General features: G+C 28.9%; 1 protein-coding gene across 1 annotated transcript; it reads right to left on the bottom strand.

The window, feature by feature from the left end:
- Positions 1 to 7,177: 7,177 nt before the first annotated feature.
- On the bottom strand, positions 7,178 to 14,629 carry LOC122270169 (U-scoloptoxin(16)-Er13a-like). The gene is made up of 4 exons (XM_043046538.3): positions 14,497 to 14,629; positions 11,468 to 11,549; positions 8,594 to 8,702; positions 7,178 to 7,355 (listed from the first exon to the last, which is right to left on the bottom strand). The coding sequence occupies exons 2-4, from the start codon at positions 11,529 to 11,531 to the stop codon at positions 7,244 to 7,246; spliced, it is 285 nt and encodes a 94-aa protein (XP_042902472.2). The 5' UTR covers positions 11,532 to 11,549; positions 14,497 to 14,629; the 3' UTR covers positions 7,178 to 7,243.
- Between the last annotated feature and the right edge of the window lie 230 nt (positions 14,630 to 14,859).

Raw genomic sequence — 14,859 nt, 5'->3', positions numbered from 1 at the left:
CGGTTTGCACCGACCACAGTGGTAGACGGATCATGGGTTAGAGTCCTTTTGCCGTCAGGCTAACCATGGGAGGTTCTCACGGTCTTCCTCTCTATATAGCGCAAATGCGAGTTAGATCCTTTAAAAAGTGTCCTCCACGAAGGCAAATTTCTCCCAACACTTGATCTAGGTGTTTCTTTGTCTTTTGGATTAGGTTCAAAATTTCAGGGCTACAAAGTTGAATATTTATAATCATAAAACCAAAAAATTGTTCAATGGCAGTTATAAAATGAAATATATATTAGTCTTCAAAATTTCATTAATGTAGTACTTTCTTATAAATGCTTTTCTTTTTCAAGAAAAAAGTAGAGTCACCCGCCCATTTGCATATGTTTACTTTATCAATTATTTAGAAAGACTAGAACTTCAGTGAAAAAGTAGCAGCTTATTTAATTTTATTAGACAATTTAGGAATATTATGTGCGAAATTCACATACGAAGAAATTATCTTCGCCCTCCACTGAACTAAACTTCCGTGGGCTCTAGAAAAAATACTTTGTGTATTGAATCAATCTTTCTTTTTTTTTTGTTTAGTTAGAAAATACATCACTGCAATATAAACAATCCTCATCTGATGCATTTTTATCATCTCCATTGGAATGAATCAAGGGTTTAGGTTTATTTATTTATTTAAAACTTTTTTGTTAATAAAACTGTTTTGTTATGTAAGTTGTTCATACACTTGTCTTTTCTCTTTTTGGTCATTTTGCTTTGAAGTTTTCCATTTTTTTAATTATTTTTTTATTCACTTTAAGAATTTTTCTCTACCTCGATAGTAATTTTTTTTAAATGTTATTTTTTCTTTTTTTAATCCTGAGAATCACCTTTATATGGTGATGGTAGTACGGTAATCACCTTTATAGGGTGATTGTCTTACCACAAAAGCAGAAGCCTTCGAAACGAAACAGAACAATGCTAATTCTGGTCTAAATCCTTTTTTGTTTGCTAGAGTTTGAATCCGTAGTAAGTTATAATAATCTGAGTTAAAATATTTTTTTATAGCTGTAATGATCAATAAATAATTATAGTATAAAAACAAAGGAACATTCAAGAGCTAGCACATGCATAAAATTCGACTACATCCATCTGTTTTGGACCTATTTTGACACATTTTTTCTGCATTTTGAGAAATTACTTTTTACAGTGTAATATTTATAAATATTAAAAATATTACTTTATATTAAAAATATTACTAATATGTACTTTTCTATCTGCAACTAATTAAACTTGATACTAATAACTTTTTTTATTTGAAATTATAAATTTCTTTCCCACTTTCCGAAAACATTCTAATAAATTCAAATTTAACATTGTTTTTCTTTTTTCCCCTTCAAATGAAGTAAATAAACATCAAGTCCTCATTGTTACTCAAATCCGATGCTCAAAAGCAATTGTATTGAATTGTATGAAAAAAACATATTTGTATCTATTTCAGAAATATCTTTATTATTAATTAAATTGATGCATAATTAAATCGATCAACTTCATAATTAAACTTTATAATTAATTCATAATAACAACAACTTCATAATTAAATCGATCAACAATGCTCCGTTGTACCACAGTTTTAGTTTTTGTTGGATTGGCCCTTGTTTTGGTAACTGCAGAAGAAGGTAATAATTTTTTTATGAATTTACATTTGTGTAAATGTTTACTCTTGTGTGCATTCCAAATAAGTTTTATTCGTAGAAAAATCTGGGCATATGTTTAAATAGATAAATATTGTTTCGTAAGTTTTGTAATTCGTTCTATACTTCCGCATGGCTTTCTTTTTTTTAAAAAAATAATTTGTACCCAAAGCAAATTTAAATAATTTTTCAAATCAAATTTAACCATCCTGAATAGAAAAAAAAACCTTGATTCTACTTTATTTGATAGCTTATGATCTTATTTAAGAATCTTATAAGAGTCCTTTTTAATTAATTAAGATTTAATTTCATTATTATTTTTTTTTATTTAAAAAAAATTAGATTTACTATTGATTCATTCAAATGACCGTTTTTGTTTAACGCCTGCTAATTTGGTACATAAAGTTATTATTATTTTTTTAATATTCAATAGATAATTTTCAAAAATAATGATTAAATGTTCTATTCATGGGATTATCTGTAAATAGTTTCTGTTTTAAATTTATATTTCGACTAACGGAGTTAAAATCATAAAAAAAAAATATATATCCCGAAAACTTAACTGTCTCCGTCACCGACGTTTGCTCTTCAAAATTAATAAACCTGAAAAATTTAAAGTAAAGCAAGATTTCAATCGGAACCTTGAGGGCAATAGAAAAAGAGGAAGGCCTATCTACTTGGCGCAGGACTATTGTAGACCAATTGAAAACAATAGGAAAGTCAAAGAAAGAGGCAAAATATCTGAGTGAGATGGAAAGCTTTGAAAGAAGCCCTATGCTAGTGAAAAAGAACATGTATGCATAAATAAATAAATTAATACATAACAAAAACACATTGCACAGTTAAATTAACGCCTACAAGTCTAAATATTTTAATAGTTGACTTGAAGTAATACTTTATTTTTTTTCCAAGGAAAAACTTCTTTTTGACATAATTTCAGAAACACGTGAGTATGGAGGAAAAACTTACAAGAAGCAGGAAAAATTTCCAATGGAAGAAAAGGATGGATGTGGACTTAGTACTTGCGTAGGAAAAGATGCAATAATTTCAGTTGGGTAAGTTTAAAATTATCTTTTTAATAAACTTCAAATATTTACAAATTATAATTTAGAAAAATTAAGTAATCATTTCATATGATTTTTCCGAACTAATGAGGCATTAATTATAATTAGCAGAAATTATTTCATTGATTTTTTCCATTGTAAAAATTATTTAGTAACTTTCTATAATTTGCCCTAAGTACTTATTATAAACGTTCCGACTTCTTCAATTATCAATTATATTATTTAATCCCTAAATAATTAAATATAATTTTCCTGAACTGAATTATTAGTTATAATTTTATTGAATTGCTACAATAATAAATTTCAAGAAATTCTTAATTAGTAGCTGAACGTTTTATTAATTTGGTAAACATTAATTTTTAGTTATAAATTCTTAATATTTGAATTAAGTTTTAAAAATTCCTTTTAAATAAATGATTTATTAGTTTTTAATCTGTGAAAAAGCTCTTTGGTAAGTAGTGCTTGTTTTGAAAAGCAGTAATTTTAAGACTACGCTTAAAGTATTTTTAATAAAATTTTTAATTTTTCTTTGTACATAAAAAAGGAAGTTGGACTTTATATTTCTGTGAAGCAGTACCTGTCAAAATGAAGTAATAATTTTATTAATTTGCTATTTAAATAATTTAGTTTGTTATTCATGTAATGATTTTTAATGCCGAAATTCTGTTTTCGATAGACACTGTAACATTTCTGTGTGAATGTATGAAACTATGTAAATGAAAATTAAAGGAATAGAAAAAAATAACGTTCTCTTAATAGCATATTGTGTTCACTCAGACTCAATAAGTTGGTACTCAATAATCTGAAAGTGTAGGACTGGGAATCGAATTCCAGTCCTTCACATAGACAGCTCAATTCATTAACCATTAAAAATCTAGAGTTAGCGATATAAATAAATTAAAATCAAGTAATTAAACAAAAATTCTTCTTAAAAACATTATTGTCTTATCCATTGTCAGATTTCAGAAACGATGAAAGCATTAAAAATGTCATATTATGAAGCACTGGAAAAGTTATTCCAATTTAGGGGACAGAAAAATGAATGAATATGCAGTAAAATATTATGTATAATAAATAAAATTAGAATTAAAAATCATAGTAAAAAAATTATAATAAAAAGTTATATGTATCAATACAAATATTTCATAAGATGAAAATATTTTGGTTTAAATAAATACTATTTTTATGCTTTCGGAGAGATTTATTTCGGATATTATTTATCTAATAATCGAATATTTTTTTTTAGCTGTGGAGAATTTCAACTTTCTCCTGAATCCAAATGCAGGAGAGTAGAAGGACACGGAAAATATCCTGATTGCTGTGATCGACCCGTCTGTCCCGGTGACCCTGATTTCTAAAAGAAATAACATAAAATTTTTGAATTATTGAAAAAGAAAATTAAATTTGGCACGATATGAGTTGTTTATGTATTTCAATAAATATTGTTTTTGGCATTTAAAATAAATATATGAAGGTTTATATTGTGTTGTATTTATTTAAAGAGTATGAAAAATATCAAGTATATACTTTGCTGCATTTATTGCCGGCGTAGAATAGCTGAATTTGTTTTTCACTGACCTTGGTCTCTAATTTTGAACTTGAGAGACATGGAAACTCTTAGGTTAGCATTACAAAAATGAGAGACATTTTAACAGAGCTGAACCACATTTGCGTTTGAAGAAAATCCCTGAAACCTCCAACGGTTAGACCGATGACAAGGAGATTCCAACCCATGAGATGAGTACAGTTGGGAATATTTTTAGTATGGTTGATGCAAATCGGGAGAAGTGCGTGAATCGACCAGTCATCGAGAGTTAAACCTGGTCTACTCATTAGAAGGCATGTGCTCTATCCTCTAAACCCTCGCAAGTTTCAAAGTTTAGATTCATGAGATAGTAGATTTATAAGATTATATACATGGGATATAGATTCGTGAGTGTTCCGTAATGATTGCTCTTTGTATATAATTTAGAATACTTGACAAAAATGAAGTCATTAAGAATGGGCATTTTAGTACTTCAGTGTGAAAAGCATAAAACTCCATCAAAATAAAAAAAATCCCTACAGGCGGGACAAGTGTTCTTTTTAGTGTTTATATTTTAAGTTGAATAATTTCAATTGTTTTATCCCAAGAAACAGCAATTATTCGGAAGCAATCATAGGGGGTAGAGAACGTCAGTGAACAGGGGGCTTAGGGCCCTAGTATGGAATAATATTTGTGGATAATATATGTATATCTGGAAAACAGCAAATCTCCTAAGAAAAATTTTGATATTAAGAAACTAATTATAAAAGGAATATTGCACTATAATGAAGACCCTTCTGTCGCCTCTAATTTGCCTTTAATTTTGAGACTTGGTGTGGTTATGGATGTTGAAATATTGTATATGACTTAGCTTCAAATTTTCGGAATTGTGGAAATAAAGGATATAATGTATATCTGTGGCGCAACTACCACTACAATTATTAAACATAAATTCACTAATATATATGACATTCTAACTCGATTCAATTTTGGGGTACCTTTTCATAGACGAAGGGTAACATTGTCGTTTCCTACTCTCCCCACATTGGTGACCCGGACGTGATATGAACACGCCTACTTCGATGGATGGTTCACATTGAAATGTTGACTTGCTATTTGCGGCAGCGTCCTTCTCGCGCTGTTGCTTCTCAGTCTCATGTACACACAACGGAACCACGCACACACTCGACTACTTATAGCAGCACAGGATAGACCAGACACCAATAGTGAACTTAATACAGCTCACACGACAAATATTCTAAACTCGGTGAGCTTAACACAGCTCTCCCGATCTTTCACCAATACGGCAACTAATGGTATACATTCATCGAATTATATCCCTGATAAAATTCTGGTGGAGCAGTATTGTGGTGTAATTACCACTAAAATTATTAGACATCAATTCACTAGTATATAAGACATTCTAACTCGATTTAATCCTAGGGTACTTTTTTGAAAGATGAAGGCTGACATTGTCGATTAATATACTCTCCTCACATATCTTAGACACAGTGATTTACCAAAGAAAAATTTTATGATAGAACACTGACAAGAAAAGAACAAAGAAAACCCCCTCGATAGATCAACCACTTATCTAAATTGACCACTTAAACATTGTTTTGCTACTGCTCAACTTATACAGTTTTCATTGCACTTTGTAATTTCTCGGATAGGAAAACCTTTGGATCGTATCCCCAGTGTCCATTTTTAGGCTTTTGGACTGGTCAAATGTGCTATTCATCAACATTTGTTTCGCTTTCATTAAATTAACTTTGTATTAAAACATTACTAACTCGTTAAAGTTTTATTATTTTGAAATTATTGATTTTCACGCATTTTATGATGCAAAAAAATCTACTTTTTGCGTAGAATTTATACCATAAATTCAAACTTGAAAGAATAATTTAAATTTTGAAGAAACCAGAAATATACGTTTAGAAAATATTGAACGTTTTTGTGAAATCGAAAATTCAACAAATTCTTCTAAAGACTAGCACATTTTAAATCAAATTACTTCTTGTTATTTAGCACTATGTTTTTAAAAAACTAACCATATAAAGTAGAATCCTTTCTTTTTTTAAGGAAAACTTTTAACACCGATAAAACTCAGAGAAGCTAAATAATAAGACGATCTTAAATTTCTTGAATAGAAATTCTTTGCAGTGTATAACTGAGGATTAATATCAAAAAGAAAACTTATTGAATTGAAAGAAATACAAGAGAATATTAAAAAAAAACATCCAAGCTATTTCTTCATTTTTGTAATGATAAAAAAACTATTATATTCCTAGCGATATAATTTATCGGTGAAGTTATTGGTGACAATATGAACCAATCCCAATTCTATGTTAGATAAATGTTCAGGTGCCATTGGGATATTAACGCGTTGGTTCTAGTCCTGCCGACTGCGATAAATTATTTTGAGCCGTGGTGGCTTGCTTAGAGGATAGGGCGTTCGCTTTCCAATGAGGTGAACCGGGCTCTAATCCCAGCGAAGGCTGAATACGAATTCCGCATCCGGCTTACACCGACTGCAGTGCTGACGAAAAAAATCCTCAGTGGTGGACGAATTATGGGCCAGTGTCCCTCTGCCATTAGGCTGATTGTAAGAGGATTTCGGGGTTTTCCTCTCTATGTAACGCAAATACGGATAAATAATATCAAAAAATCCTCAACCGAGTCCTCATTTTTCTCCCAATATTTGATCCATGAGTTACCTTGTCTTCTGGATTGGGTTCAAAATGACAAGGCTACGGATTTGACTATTAGTATTCGTAAACCCAAAATTAGGTCGGCTGCTCAACGACTGCTATAAAATATAAAATAAAATAAAATGTATAGATTGACAATCTTTATCCATACGCGTTAGTATTTTATATAAAAAGATAGATAGGTGGATATAAAGTTAATAAAATGAGAAATTGTTTATGCACTTTTTATTCACTGTTAAACATGATGCTTGTGTTTAAAAAAAATGTGAAGCCTTTTTAAAAGTCTGGATCTCCTGGACAGACCTTTCGTGGACAGCATTCGGGATATCTTCCTTCTTTTTCGATAATCTTGCAAGGGGAATCAGCCGGCAATCGGAATACTCCACAGCTAGAAAAATAAAATTAAGCAGTACATCAGTAAAGAAAAAAGGAATTGCCATTGTATTTAAACTCTATTAGAGACAAAAGAGAGTAATAATAGCGCTGCTCATGTGTTATCTTCGTCATCTGACCGGAGTCAAAATAACATGATTTTAAAAGATGGATTCCTGAAAAACGGGAATTGGTGATTGGGGGTTGTATGTGGTCATCTTTATGAAGCAGATTTAATTTTAAGTCATTACGCTTCAAGTATAATTAAAAACATTTTAATGGCTTATACACCAAAAAGCTATTATATTATGACCACCCTGCTAATAACATGTAGGACCACCTTTAGCCCTCAAAACTGCTAGCACCCGCCGTGGCATTGATTCCACTAGGTGTTGATAGTAGTCTGAGGTATTTGGTACCAAGCGCTCACCAACTGGTCCTGCGATTCCCTCACATTGCGAGGGGGTAGCGTGGAAGATCGAATTTGGTTTTACAAGTAGGACCACAAATGCTCTATTGCATTAAGGTCGGGTGAATTTGGGGGCCAAGACATGGCTTGAAAGTCACTGGAATGTTCCTCGAACCAATCCATGACGATTCAACCCTTATGACATGGTGCATTATCCTGTTGGTAAACACCATCCATAGCAGGAAAAACTGCTGCCATGAATGGGTGAACCTGGTCTGCAACTATGTTCAAGTAGCTTACAGATGTCACGGATTGTTCTATGAGGATTATGGGTCCTAATGTGCCCCATGAAAACATTGTTCCTGGGCGAGAAACCATGAAGCCTGGGCGAGCCCATTGTTGCAGATGGAGGGAGGTCATAAGGTATATATATATATATATATATATATATATATATATATATATATATATATATATATATATATATATATATATATATATATATATATATATATATATATATATTAAAACATATTTCAAGGAATTTACCAAATTTTTATAACTTATAACCAGTGCGCAAGATTTCATAATATCTCTTTTTTCCGTCAAATTTTGGCTCTAAAGAAAATTTAATTATAAAAGTTGTTTGAATAATGTTACACAATTGTTTGCGTATAAGAAATATCTGTGCTTACAGTAAACTATTTTAAGGAAATTTAGAACCCTAAACTAAATTTTATTTTAGTTATGCAAAATCAGAAAAAAAGTTTTGCATAGATAGTTTCTTGATAAAATAGAAACCACCTAGGCTCCTTAAGATAATTTTAAGCAGTTTGAATACTTACTCAGTAGCGTAGATAAGGCCTCCAGCCTGGCATGTTTTTATTAAACATCCCTTATCACTGGGGAATTTTTCTCCTACTTTATATGTTTTCCCCCCTACTGTACATGTATCTGAAAAAAAGAAAAATAAGTTCATAATAATATGAAATAGTGAGAAAAGCATTTGCAACCATGATTGAGCTCAACAACTATTAAGAATTTTTTCTAGTAAATAAAGAACAATAGAGTTCTAAATAATCCACTATACTGAGATGTGCATCTGTAAATAATATCGATGATTAACCTATTTTATTATTAAAAATCAACTGTAATTGAATCTAGATAATATTCTACTCAAAAATAAAAACTGATGGAAGCAATTTATCTAAAATCTATTGATAAGTCATTTTTTTATCCTGATAATGCACTTCTGAAATCTGACGTAAAATATTTTTTTCCATCTATTGCTTATTTTTTAACCTGAAAATGGAAGCTTAGGATATATATATATATATATATATATATATATATATATATATATATATATATATATATATATATATATATATATATATATATATATATATATATATATATATATATATATATATATATATATATATATATATATATATATATATATATATATATATATATATATATATATATATATATATATAATAAATAAATAAATACAAGAAAACACTAAGAAAAAATTATGGTTAGAATTATTTACCAAAAATTCCTTTACTAAATAATTTCCTTTGTTAATCTATACAGTTTTTCCATGTGCAAATCCATTTCGGGCAAATCCGTGGATAAAATTGTTTGCTATAAATTTTTTATTAATTTATACAATTTTCCATGTGCAAATCCATTTCGGGCAAATCCGTGGCTAAAATTATGTACTAAAATTTTTTCTTTGTTAATCTTTCCATGTGCAAATCCATTTCGGGCAAATCCGTGTTAAAATTATCTATTAAAATTTTTTCTTTGATAATTTAAATAATTTTTCTATGTGCTAATCCATATCGTGCAAATCCGCGGCTAAAATTATTTGCAAAGCAGGCAATATATGTTTCTCTTTTCTATTTTACATTTTTTCTTCAATAAACATCTATCTTCTAAAACTATTTATGATCAATTTTTAAAATTATCCAGTATAATATTACCTTGCGCACATCCATTTCGGGCCCATCCTTGGTAACTAACAAATCAAAACTCAGAATAACAAATCACTTCAGCAGTGCAGTAAGAACGACACTTTAAAACCCTCTTGTTACACTCAATTTGCGCTTTTGTTTTCATCTTTTGTTTTCATATTTTGTAATCTGGCAATCTCTCTGCGAAAACATTTTTAAATCATTCTTGAAAAATATCCGTCCATGTAAGTTGTTATGATTTTGCTACTCGCTTTATAGTCCCCCCTTTTTAATGTTTTTTCTTTTTATTTTATTTTATGATCTGTTTTTACATGTTATTTTTACTTTTTATGAACTATTTTTATGTAGTTATTTTATAAAATTTTTTTTGAGTGCTCCTCACACTATTGTATTAATAAATTTTGCTTTGGCTTTATTGATACAATATCAGAAAGCACTCTGTTTTGCGGATATAATCGTGTGGGCTGAAGTAAAGATTATATCTTTTTTTTACCGGCTTTTTTCCGGTTTTTTATTAAAAATTCATTTTTTTTTTTTTTTTTTAAATAAAATGTTGTTTGTTATTTTTTTTACTTATTATTTCCCACCCCCTTTTTTTAATATGTCTATTATTTTTCTTTGTTTTATTCTTCATTTTGAACTTATATATATATATATATATATATATATATATATATATATATATTCCTTTTCTGGACATTTTCATTGTATGATGCCCAAAAATAATTTTTTGACTAAGATAATGCAATAGTATGAACTCATGAGAAAGATATTTTTAGACAATGTGAAGTAATCACAAAATTTATCTTAGAAATTTCAATGTTGAGAGTTTTTTTTTAGAAATTTCTAATGATTGAGTCATTGATTTGATACTAATGATTTCATTATATTGATTTTATTGTAATCATTTTGTTTACTTAATGCTAATGATTTACTTATAATGATTTTATAGCATTTTATGCTACTTAAACGTCATACAAATTAAACACTTTTAAAAAAATTAATAGAATTTTGATATTGACGTTATACGTAACGGCAAAATGATAATAATTTTATTTTCCGAAAAATAACTTTAAAATTATTATTAATCGATAAAAAATGACAATATAATTTTTTTTGCGCAGTTCTGCACTAATTTTTTTTGTGGAGAACTTCTCCAGACTAAAAGTCTGGGATTGTCGGCTGTTATGGTAAAAAGCAAGAGCATATTTCTAATGAGGGTGTAATGGTGAAATGAAGGTGTTGATTGGTTAACTCACGTTGACCTATTCAGAGATCAAGACAAAACAATTCAACCCACACCCCTGTTCGAAGTCATTTTACTTCGTAACCATGGTACCCGCCCCGATGCAAGATTCATGTCTGGAGGAGTTCTCCTGAAAGCCATACTATGATACTACTATGTATGCTAATCTTATGCAAAAACAACTTTTTTCCTCGTTTACAGTGCTTCAAACCTCCTTAACCCTTTGGCATAGTGTCCAATCATTAAGACACATCTTAACATTGCTCTATATTCCTTAACAGCACATCCACACTAAAGAACATAACAAAAAATTATTCTTGCTATTAACAGCACAAAGGTAAATGCATCTTTTATTCGTTCTCAAAATATAATTGCATGCAATTCATTGAGTTTCATAATTTTCCCATAGTAAACTTTTTATGTAGTAAATTTTAACAGAAAATTCAGCTTCAAGATTCAGACGCAGAATAATCGAAACACTTCCTTACCTTCAGCTTGAACTGCAAAAAGCACACAGCTAATCAAGAAGATGACTGCAATGTTTCGACACATGATACTTTCGTGATTATCCTAAAAGAAGGATACAGCATTAAAGTTCATTCAAATAAAAGTGGACAACAAATTTTTGTTATATTATCTTACTATACTATCTTGTTTATAATAATAGCAAAAAACATATCCTATTAAAAAAATAAAATAAAACATAATACTGATTCTGTAATTTTCGAAAGGCAACACACAATTTTATTCATCGAAGTGTTTCTGACGGTAAAATTCCGTTACAAAGATATATTTAGCACCGAAAAATGGCAGTGCCAGATCAAGATTCGGGTATTAACATAATTTTATGTTTTTACTATAACGATCACGGTTTGATGTAAAAGTAGGAGTCATCGAAAATATCGAAATTTGCCCTCTGTGACAGCAAGCATGGAAAAATTTTTGACTTTAAGAGAAATAATATGTTAATGATTCGTATGCATTTTGTATGCTAACAAATACAGGTTCTTCCGGAACTTCTGCTCATAATCTCTTGTAATAAATTTTTAGTCTTTGTTAGAAATGAAGATATCAGGAGATAAACACAATAGGCCGCACACTAAAGTTTAAATGAGAAAAAAAATCTCTTTAAAATGTTATTTCCAAAAAAACAAAATTTAAATATCTAAAAAAAATTTAAATATTTTTTAAAAAAATGCGAATATAGCGCTATATGTACTTCGAGATGAAAATTAGGTGTCATAGATATGAGAAACTCTTGAAATAATTTTCACTTTTAGCTAATTTTTTTAAGACCAAAAAAAGCAGGATTAGAGATTAAACTAAAAACTACTTTCGTATTCAGAAAACTATAGTTTTTCTTCCTAATAAAATTACACGTTATTTGAATAATCAGCTTAGAAAACATACATAATGATAGAAAGGATTAATAATAAAAGAATAATAAGAAAGAATAATAAGAAAGAATAATAAGAAAGAATAATAAGAAAGAATGATAAGAAAGAATAATAGAAAAGAATATAGATAGAAAAGTCACAATTTCAGTGCCGTAAATTCAAGGCAAAGCTATAAATTTAAATTAAAATCTTCAGGAGAAGAATTATCCTTGCTTCAGAACAGTCAAATAACTTCAATATTTCAAAAGTTACACTTTTTTTTTAAATATAAAATTTGCCTATTTGGCGAGATTTTATGGGACGATGCTTTTGTTCATGTTCTTACTTTGCCTAAATATCATTTGTCATTCTATAGAATGCCTAGCTATTACATATAGTGTCTAGGGAAAATATGTAACAATTCTCATATTTCATGCTTGGAAAAAAAAAAAAATCTGACATTCCATGCAATGTCATGGAATGCCGGTGTCTTATACTTTACCCCGGTAACAAATGTATTATTTATTGAATGTATTATTTATTGAATGTATTATTTATTATTTATAAGAAAATGTATTATTTATTGAAGGGGTAAATCATGTGTTATTTTCTGAATATAAATTCATGTATCTAGTTTCAAAACTTAAATTTAAAATTATTAAATAATGTAATTTCCCATTCCATCGAAATTGGATTATTCCATTAAATAATTACACAATTTCCCATAAGAAAATGTATATTTTTTCTAAATTTTTTTTTTTTGCGAGTTTGCCGTTTTGCTATTAAAATTGCGAATAATATAAAAAATTAATAACAGTACATATTTTTACTTTTCAGAAGAAAATAATGTTTACTATTTGTTGAAATAAAAAAAATTGTATTTTGATAATAACCTGAAAGTTGTAAAAATCGCACAATCAATTTATCCAAATAAAGCTTCACATAACTTTCCCTCTGAATTCCTGTTTTTAATGTATGGGCAAATGTATATTTTGTAAACTCGATTTAAATAAAATTTATTGAGAGTAAATCAGAAAATTTCACAGTTAATGTTTTTAAATTTGTGAAATTTTTTACCGATAACTCAAAAATAATTTATTAAAAACTTTTGCAAATTTTCCGATTTGTAGATTTCTATAATTTAATGAAAGAAATGCAGAATCATGCATTCAGGGGAAGGGGATTGATTATGAGACGGACGCACTGCCTAGTTCGGTATCGAGGCTCGGTGAGGGGTTACTAACTGCTGACTAAATAATAATAATAATAATAATAAAGTATAGTGCCTTTCTATTTGTATAATACCAGATTTCAATGCATACCCATAATATTAATTCTTATCTTTCATTCCTGAACTTTAAGAATCAAAGGAAACATCAAAGACGTAAGCGTTTTCAGAAATGAAATTCGCAAAACATTACGAAATTTCTACAAGTAAGGAAAATTACTTATTCCACCAGTAAGGAGAGGTTAAATTTTGGCTACTTTTTTTCGAAGGAACCGCCATTCCTTAAACCAATCAATTACCAGTTCTTTCCGAGGGGACTAAGGGGTTGCTTTTTTTTCTCTTCGCATAATTAGGTAAATAGACGCCTTCGTTGTAGATGGCAGCACAATAACTCAGATAGCTTAGATTTAAAGTTCAAATTTCGGCGCAATTTTTCTTCGTCCAATTTCAAAATATTTCTAGTTTTTTTTTTTTAAAATGAAAGATAAGAATATAATCTTAATTTACATGGATTAAGAATTCGATGAGAGAAAAACTATTATGGATAAAAATTGTTTGAAGTTGGATTGAGTTTTCTGAATTTAAAAAATAGTAAAAAAAAAAAATTTTTAAATTTCCTCCACATTAATTAAGATATTTTTATTTTCTTTCGTTTTCAAAAAACAGAATGTTATTATCTTGAAAATTGACGATTTTATGCAGTACTGAACTGTCCATAGAATAACATGGGGGTTGCTTTTCTCCCGATCGAGCGAGCGAACGCCCTTAAAGGTGGATAAAATTTAACGTAACAACATAACAGTCATGCATAACAATGACAAACTGAAACCAGTTCCGAAAGTAGCATATTCTCCAAGAAGAGTTATTTATCAAACCCGCTTAAGACGAAGTATCTTAAAAAGATGCTACTTACCTGCTTGTTGTTTGAAGAAAATCTGCATTGGTGAAATATTTGACTGCTTTTATACTTTTGGGTCTTCTATCTATTATACGAATTTTCATTTATTAGTCATAAGAAAAATTAAATTTAACGATTCGAATAAGCCATTTTTTCTTTAAAAAAACTATGGTAATTATATAACTGTTAGAACAGACTATGCAAGTATAAATATTAAACGACTCTGAAAAACATAAATTTTTATCTTTAAAATATAGGAATAGATAAAATTGCCTAATCTTGATGGCGAAATTAAATAATTTTTTTTAAGTGTATATGCACCTGCTTATAGGAAAATTTATGACAATAATTTTATACCTTTTATCTTAAACTTAAACA

This window comes from Parasteatoda tepidariorum, chromosome 10, assembly GCF_982258835.1.
Source record: "Parasteatoda tepidariorum strain Cologne lab strain chromosome 10, Ptep-v5.0, whole genome shotgun sequence".
In the NCBI taxonomy this organism is placed as follows: domain Eukaryota; kingdom Metazoa; phylum Arthropoda; class Arachnida; order Araneae; family Theridiidae; genus Parasteatoda; species Parasteatoda tepidariorum.
The sequence above is the reverse complement of the archived record's forward strand: the minus strand, read 5'-3'. Positions and strand labels throughout refer to the sequence as shown.